The 9488-nt window shown below is 35.7% G+C and overlaps 1 protein-coding gene across 1 annotated transcript in view; it reads right to left on the bottom strand.

Moving 5' to 3' along the window:
- Nucleotides 1-363: 363 nt before the first annotated feature.
- Nucleotides 364-9488, bottom strand: part of nr3c2 (nuclear receptor subfamily 3, group C, member 2) — a 69535-nt gene continuing 60410 nt past the window's right edge. The window contains exons 8-9 of the mRNA XM_079463150.1: nucleotides 6690-6847; nucleotides 364-4751 (exon numbers count right to left, since the gene is read on the bottom strand). Coding sequence (XP_079319276.1) covers nucleotides 4596-4751; nucleotides 6690-6847 — 314 coding nt within the window. The 3' untranslated portion in view covers nucleotides 364-4595. The remainder of the gene's footprint in view (nucleotides 4752-6689; nucleotides 6848-9488) is intronic.

The raw sequence follows: 9488 nt of genomic DNA, 5'->3' as shown, positions 1-9488 counted from the left end.
CACGTCACAGCGGCACTTAGTTACTTTGATTAAAAGTTACTGAGTAAATATTTATGAAAAAAGGGAGAGGTTATTAGTTGTGCAGATATTACTTCTGATTTAAAAATGTATTAGTAAATGCTAAAATCAACATGAATAAGATGAATAAATGCTTAGTAGGTCATTGTTGGTTCATGACTAATGCATTATCTAATTGTTAAGAAAGTGTTACCAAAGTATTCACTAGTTCACCAGCGTACCACACATACATTTAGTAACATTTTGGTTAACACAATTTTGTTTACACCAGCATAAACACCAATCTGATCACCAGTTCTTAAAACTTGTCTTTAGTGATGAAATAAAACGCATAAAAATAATTGTTAACAGGTTTATTGGAATCCCTTGATGTTTCCGCAAACATAGTTATGGCAAGATCTGCATCAAGATATACAGTTTAGAGGAACTAGTTGCATCTGTCGTTAGCTCATGTTGAATATGTCTGCACTGAGGAGGTTCACTAACAAGTATTGTACAAAGCATTGAGAAAGGGAAAGAAAATAAAAGATGAACATGTATCTCTTGTGTGTCAAAAGAGCATTATGGCTTTGCACTTTAAACATATCACACATAATTCAGATTTAAAGAAATCATTAATCGGGGAAACAAATGGTTATTCATAAAGATTGATCGCCTTCCAAACTACAGGTTGAGCTTTTCATTAGTAAGCTGCTGTAAGTTTTAGTTTCATATATTGGCTAACTTTACCATGCTTTGCCCTTGTTTTGCACAAAAGTGCTACTTTGTGGTAATGTGATTTGTACAAATGCATAGTTTACATGTTGCTGGACCCCAACTGCACATCTAAAGGTTCTTGCTTTGAGCAAAACATCTTTTAACTGAATTAAACTTAAATGTGATAAACTCAAAAGAGGATCTATGTATAACAACTCATTTTGTATCATTTGTTGAGTAACACGGACTGCAAATACGCTGTAGAAAGAATGGCAGTCTATATTTGCCTTAGGTTTGCGATGGTGATCCAAATTCATATCAGGCTGTTCTCTCCTAGTTCTGTCTTCATAGGGGTTTTCTTTACATACTGTATTTTATACAACCATAGAAATAAAAATATGTTCCATGTATACAAATGTAGATAAATAATAACACATATCAATGTCTTGTTAAACACTACGCTTCCCAGGTAATAAACCAAACCAAAATATATATAATAAAACTTTTTTGTCAGTGCAAAATTCTTCAACTTAATTGGAAAATTCAGTGTCTGTTTTTGCTTGGTTTAAACTTCCTTATATGTTCACAAAAAAATCTTGGATAAAAATCACAACCACAAGTCCTTTCAAAATAATAGAGCTCTGATGTATAGCTGTATGTTTTGTTAGATTTGTAGACGCAGAGGAAACAACACAAAACACAATGGAACATTAGTTTACATTGCTTTGAAAAAAATGACAGGAGTTGAAAGATTATGTTTGGGTAGTAAATTACGTCTCTCGCTGTGTCAAGTAAAATACACTTGTTTTCATCCCATGCTCTCCAAGCTCTCAATTCAATACCGGCGTTCGGTAACTTAAGGGAAATCGTTTGTCCCAAACGTCCAACACATATTTAATATAGAAATGTTCCATACAACGCAACATAATAATTCACCTATTTATTTACAATAGATACTGTAAAATGCTAACTTTTGGTGAGAAAAAGGCACAAGTTCCCCTTCTTAAATACACTGTAAACATCTTTTCAAAAAGCATGCATAAACATCTCACTTTACAAAAGGTCTCATATAATCTTTTTAGACAAATTACTTATATATCGTGTCCAGCAAAATAGAATCTTTCAAAAATACTTCACATACATCCTATGAACCTTTGAATAATTATTTATATATCTGTGTATTTAAAAAGGGAAAGGTTGAAGAAAGAGACGAAATATCTCTGCAACATCTAATTCAGGTCCTTCGATACATTTCCATAACATACAGTGTTAAGTGTATTGATAGGTTGGTGAAATGGGATTGACTCGGTACCACGGACTTGAGTTTGACTCGGTACCACAGACACATTATCTTTTTCATTGGGTTATTCTATCATTTCGGGCACATATTGCATTCGAAGATGTAAAGATTGTCTTGTTTTTTTCAAAGCACAAACATGTCCTTAAATAACATATTTATAGAGATGCCATAACTTCTAGTCTTTCATCCATGTGCTTTAAGAGAAACTGACATCACACTGAGCAAATTGTGTGATAATAATATAATGATATCAGTTGAAATTATTTTTTAGACATTTAAAAAGATGCGCCAGTAGATCGGCCAATAATCTGTATTGATTTTTCACACCATCGGCTATCGATGTTGTGCTCTGTGTATGAAGCTTGTTTAAAAATATCACCATTTTGATGTTCAATATTAATAGTCGTTTTATGAATGAATAACATTACGAAAGTTAAGAAATATACATTTAACCTTGAGAATTAAGTAAATGCGAGTTATTATAACAATCAAACTAATGGTACCGGTGTCGGCCTGAAAAATCTGCCGTCATATTGGTGGAGAAATGTAGTATCAGCGCATCTCTAAAAAATAAGGTATATCACAATAAAAACTTTTTTTGAAGAACACACCCAAATGTCTTTTCGAATCTAACTAAAGGCAAAACTATGAAAGGTGTTTCTTTATACTGATGACATCATGATAAAAACATATCGGACAGACGTGAGATGTACCCGCAATTATAGAATGACCCCATTACTATCATAACTTCGATTCTCAGTATTTCCATTACTTTATTTTTCTTGTCCTTTAACAGTAATTTGCTACCAGCTGCCTCACAAAGGCAAATGTCAAGAGTTGTTTGACCTTTCCAGTTCACATATGCATCCCCGATCCCCCCACCCCAGCACATTACATAACCAACACTATAACATCTAATATCCCAATTATAACATCATCTTGTCTTTGCAAATCAATGTCAGCCATGAACAATGCCCTTTCAGAAGCGAATCTGCTTTAACCGTGCCTTAAATAAAAAGAGAAACGACAGTGAAAAGATCATACACACAAGTTCACACCTTCAATGTCCTAAGCAATGCAGACCTCTTGCAGTACCTCTTTTACCTGCTTTCATCAGTAGCATAGTGGGATTATAAAACAATGGTCCAGATTAGTTTGTACAATTCTCTCAAGCAACAAAATCACTGGCATTTCCTCAAATAGCCCCTTAAAATGTGTTTCAAATCAAAACCTATGTACAACATTTGAAAAATATGCCTACAAGCAAGTTATATTTGCGAGATAAGTGTGTGTTTATGAGCAGGTTATTGTCGTTTAGTCCTATGAAAGCTGTATGCTTCAGAAAAGAAAAGTATGTTTTCCCCATATCTAACTACATGTGCTGCTACTGAAAATGTCATACCTACTTGTTACGATAAGAAAAAAGAAGCACCTTGTTAGAAAATGGCTTCCAGCTGGATTGGTTCTTAACCAAAAAAACCATCACAATCATAGAAAAAGCTTTTCCTCTGTGGGACTGTAAATTTGTATTTTCATTAACATCTAAAAGGGAGCTGGTTTAGTAACAGCTTAGGTACAATTTATTTGCTACAATCTGAGCTCTCGCACAAAATATCACATTTGTGTAGAAGTGAGGTGTTGCTTTACAAGGCAAGCCGTAATGTTTGCTGTATTGCAAATGTAAAAAAGTATGTTTTATCCTCAAAATCCCAGTTGCGTTATGTTGAGCTGCCATTTTTCAGATTATCTATGACCGTTCCACCACAGCACTCCATTAGACTGGCCAGTGCTCACTACATAAACACTTCAGTCCATAACCTAATTGTCATTTTATTTTTCCAGTCTCAACTTGTAGTTATGAGGTCAAGGTTTATTTTCAATATGCAACTAAACCCAATTTTCTAGTAGTGTTATTCTAATAACAAATGTCATAAATTGAAACCAAAATGTTTTGCAGATCAGTTTAGATTTGATTGTATTTATAATAATATCTATTGTGTTACTACTGTACTGTACTACAAACCAATAAGCATCTGTTGAGCTTTGATGTATTGTAGCCCTTAGTATATGTCCAATCCTTGTTCCTCTGTTTATAAAATCAATATGGTTGTGGGCATCTGAATCAGCAATACAAATCCATTTAAATTGTATTGAACTGTAATATCAAGAGTCTTTTAAGTAGAGTCTTAAGAAGAGTTGCATACAAAATGCAAAAGTATATATGTGTCTACTGTCACGCTGAACATGTCTAGCGTGTATGGGGGTCCGTGTTTCTGTGACAGATTCACATGTGCATGTGCACTACAGCTCTACCAAAGAATATGGCTTCATATCCATATAGAACACTGTCAACATTGTCTTTGGGGGTAAAGAATGCACTGTCACATGAAATATGAATTCTCTGTTGACCAGCTACAGAGATCGCTCTTCGTCTCCCTTGACCGTTCAAGCCTCATGTGGCTTTTAACCATGCCTCTTGTTACGCCTTGCTTTGTGCATAGCGGGCTTGCTCTTGTTCGTTTTCTGAGGGCTGGGTGTCCTCTCGTTTGATCCTTCATTTTTTCCTCCGGTGAGCATTCGGTCATTTTTTATGAAAGTAGAGTGTGTGTGTTAGGCCCGACTCCACCTTTGGTATCTGGTCGCTGATGATTTCCACCAGCATCTCAGGGAACTCGACTTTGAGGGCCTGCGATTCACGGAAAGTGTAAAAACAAAAGTCCAACAGGCTCCCCACGAGCTGTGAAGACGGAAAGACAAATGACATCATTGACATCTCTTTACATATGACACTCTTGCAATTAGATTTGTTTCTAGTACTTCTTTCTACAATAAAAAATGTTGAGCATGTCGCAAAGCTGAGTGATTAGAAATGCACAGCTCTATGCTGGGTCCACACCAAACGCGATTCCACGCTCTTTATTATTGCTTGCGGGAAAAGTTTGTTCTTTGCGATCTGACAAATATTTTCAAATTGCACGGAAGACAAGATTTACGTATGTTCGACGCAATAATACTGCTCGATCCACGTCATTAGCCTCACATGCCGCGAGTTTGCGTCTATTCGCGTCTTTGCATTGACTTTATGTGTAATTTACTCACGCAAATCACTTAATTCGCGTTTGTTATGAACACGGCATTAGAAATGAACTGTGAAAAATGAAGGAAGTTTTTTTTTATTTGAAGGCACTCTTAACATTGCAACCATTTTTGATCATCTACAAAAAGGGAATAATATTAAGAAATGAATATGCTGTATATATATATATATATATATATATATATATATATATATAAATATGGGTCAATGACTTATAACGACCACCTGTTGTGTGACCAATAATTAAATAAAAACTAAAATGCTGAAATAAATATCTCTGATACAGTTTGCTTCAGTGAATGGTATTTTTAAAACATTTATATCAGTTGTATGCAATTTTCAGGACGAAGTAAAATATGAGATGATTTCTTACCAAAAAGAAATGCAAACGTTTTGTAAAGATTTGTAACATTTTAAGCATGTCAGGGAAATGAATTAAAATAGAGATAAATCATGGCCGCAAGACATTACATTTTGTATGGCTATGGCCAATTCATAGATGAAAACTCTAAAATCACTTAATTTCATATTTTAATCTGTATTTGTGTGTACATCGAATTTTTAATGTTTGAATAACTGCAATTGATATTATTATTATTTTAAATGATCATGTTGATATTCCTTAAACATCATTGACCCTTATAACAACGTTGTGTTTTAATTGTTTGTTTTCTCGTAAGGTTTCAAAACACAGCAGTATCTAAGTATTTACCATTTTTATGAGAAAATAAAGTATAAATATAGTATACTTAAGTAATCTTTTATGTGGGCAAATACTTTATTATTGTATAGTTCAAAAAAGAAAAACCTGAACTTTTGGGGAGAAAATATGTACATGGTAGTTGACAAATAAACTGTAAATGTGTCCTATAGGGTGACAGAAAACATGATAAAGATAAAAGAGATAAATCTTACTTATGCTATTTTAAATTATAAATATTAATAATATTATTAACAGTTTATTTTCAAAATTCTTTCTTTCTTACACCATAAGACACATGGTATATTTTTCAACTACCAGATAGATAGAGAGAGAGAGAGAGAGAGAGAGAGAGATAATTATATTGTGCACTATAGAAATCAATTTGAATTCAATTTATCTGTCTGTTCTACTGTATCTCTCTGTAAGACAAAAAATATCAGCAAAAGCTCATTCTGATTTGTTTGGGAATTAGATTTAAAAGATTGATACACATTTATAGTAGGTTGCTCTCCAAGAGTGTTTGAGTTTTTTGATTATTTTTTGCAATTCAGGAAGTCCAGATGTTGCAAAACTAAATAATTGGGTTGATGCACCCCAGTCTGAGCTTTCCTGTGTTAGACTCATGATAAAAGGTGTTTTGCTTGAACTTCACTTAAAATATTTTCCTTGGATAATTTGATTAGTGGAATGGTGCTGTGTAAATATTGAGATGCTATTATGTGCCACTTGAGGGAGCCATTATAAAAAGTGAAAAAATGAACTATGTGAACCCTGTCCTGATAATAACAGGAGAATTACATCTTTGAGCTATCCACCGAAGTCAATATTTCAACAAGGCACGTGAGGTGCGACCCGTCGAGTTTCTTTGTACTCACTTCATGCATGGCATCCAATAGCTTGGTGAGTTGGAAGAAGCGTTGCCACGTCTGAGCAGAATTGTTAGTGGCCTTCCCAACGGATCGACGTAGCTCCTTGATGTAATTCACTCTCATCTCCTCAAAAGCCCCCTGGTTCTTCAGACCGTCTTTGGGCACTGCCAACAAAATATGCAATGATTAAAACTATACCATTTACTGATGGTTGCTGGACATGTTATGGTTGATCTGTCTGTCTGAGTGAGCAATGTCCTCTTATGTGAAGTTTTTTAAGGATTAACTGAACGAAAGTACTGAAAGGTACTTTAACTTTTGGCAGTGAGCGTTGGAATCACATTCAGGTTGAAAAGCGTAATCCTCCCATCCTGTAAAAAAGAAGTGCACTCGTGGCATTCAGCCAACCATCTAAAGTGACATTTGGTTTATGGGCAGCTGAGAAAAAAACAGCTCTTGCATTGCCTGTTCCAAAAAAAAAGGATTTTGTTTCAACCCCACAGTTTGCTAATTTAATATATCACTTCTGTTGTTTCATTTTATTTTGATATAGTTTTTCACAAACAACTGCAGCAGTAATTGTGAAGAAAGTTTTTAATTAAGATGCAACGATACATATAAAGCAAAACTAATGACATTTATCACTTTGTTAACTAACCTGCCTAAATGAAATGTTGTGCTAACATTTCACCCTTCATTCAATCCTTCAATTAAAATCTTTTTTTAGCAATTCTGTTCATTAGGAGAACCAGATGGACAAGTCAACTAAACAAGTATAAAGTGTAGATCTGAAGGGGCATCATCCATTAAAATGTTTGTATGCTAGAAGAAATTTTAACCACACTTGTATTACAGGTGCTGTGTAACGTTTTTGGAGGATCTATTGACAGAATGCAATATGCCAATAAGAATCAAGCATTCCAATGAGCAATGTAATATGCATAACTATGTCTTCAGATGTGCTTAACCACCTTACATTATGAAGCGTTATGTTTTTATTACCTTAGAATGATCCATTTCTATCTACATACGCCGCGGGTCCCCTTGCATGGAATCGGCCATGTTGTTTCTACAGTAGCCCTAAATGGACAAACTGCTCTACAGAGCGCGCATTCTCCTTCGGCAAAGACGAGAAAACGTGATCGGTCCAGTGAGAGCTGCCATAGGGAGGGAGGGCAGATGGGGTGGGGTGGGGTGAGCCGTTGGTTGCAATTCGCAACCTCATCTCTAGATGCCACTAAATTCCATACACTGACCTTTAATGTTACGAAAAACCTCTTCCACGAGACCTTGTGTGTTTGTCTCGGGGTGGAAGAGGGTTATTCACCTCTGCTGAGTGGCAGGTGTGTGTCACACCTCCGGTCACCCCCCTTTTTTCTGCTCTCCCACTGACCCATATCCAGTCTCATTAGCCACAGCCTGCCATTTAAAGCCCCAGTGAATAGAAAGTGGGGCGATTATGCAACGTTAATCTGTGAAATAGATTTTTCTGACTGTTAGGTTGTTGCCAAAACTGACAGTATCAAAGAGTTTAGCAACATTTGCCTCGTAATGGGCTAGTTATTGGTCTATAGAGAGAATATAGAGAATCATCCACTATATATTGTATTTGCTAAAAAAAGATTGCTCCGATAGTGACCATTTTGGGTGATATAGGGGTACAATACAGTATCAATGGCTGTTATGTAGGTGACAGTGAATCTAGGCTTTACTCAATAAAAGACTTCAGTCTAACAATGCATAACCGGATCATGTGTGATAATATTTCTTTCCTGATATCTTCATCTAACACAAGCAAACAAAGGTTAAATGATAGATTAAAAAAAGAGAGGGGATTTAGTTTGATGACTAGAAGGTCAAAACCTCCATCACAAATAAGGTCATATGAGAGCCTGCAGGGATTCTGAAACCTTAGCCAAGGTCAAAGTAATACAGCTCCTCTCTCTCTCTCTCTCTCTCTCTCTTTATAACAGCTTTAGCAGAGCAACTAAATTCACAACACGGCAAAATAAACCAAAATAAACATTCGTTGAAATGTAAACCATATTAAACAATAGCCACCAATAAACCAATAAAATAAGCTATGAAACTAGGTCATAACATAGGTTCGTGTTATAGTTTGGTATTCTAATAGATAAAAATGCTCTTTATTAAGATACGAAACAATTCTTCCCAGCTTTTCACAGTAATGAAATTAATCGCGCTTGTAAACCGATGAAGTCTGTGAAGGCAACCTAAATATCATTTTTGGATAGAATCTGCATCAGGAAAACAGCTCTTAAAGCGCCAGACCGTCAATATAATTATTAGCTTCAATAATGCACCATCCTTTACTACCCAGCGTGCAGTTCACCGTGATCCTCCTTCCATATAACACTCTTTTTTGAGGGAACCGGAGAAAAACACCAGCTCTTGGAGCAGGGCCCGTCTCTTGACTGGATTTTATTAAGTACAGCAGGGCTCGCTGGAAGGGCTCCAGCTGATCAGCAAGTGGTTGTGTGTCCTAAAATCTATCGTGTGGATTCAAAACTATATGTGGGGAGTTACTGGACCACAGCACGAGCACACATACATCGTCGCTTAACCCTGCATAACTTTTGATTCACTAGGAGTTTGTGTTGTCTATCTTATGCATATATGTGCCGATTGCCAACAAACAGACATATGACTCAGTTTCACTTACAACGTGCTGTTCATGACAGTATCTTTAAGTGCTTGGACCGCTCCATCTATCAGTTTTATCTCCAAATCCAGCGTTATATCAACCGTTTATATAACGTTCCTGATCAAAATGTAGTGAACAAA

This window comes from Barbatula barbatula, assembly GCF_947034865.1.
Source record: "Barbatula barbatula genome assembly, chromosome: 8".
NCBI classification, from domain to species: domain Eukaryota; kingdom Metazoa; phylum Chordata; class Actinopteri; order Cypriniformes; family Nemacheilidae; genus Barbatula; species Barbatula barbatula.
This window is presented reverse-complemented; position numbering and strand designations above follow the sequence as displayed.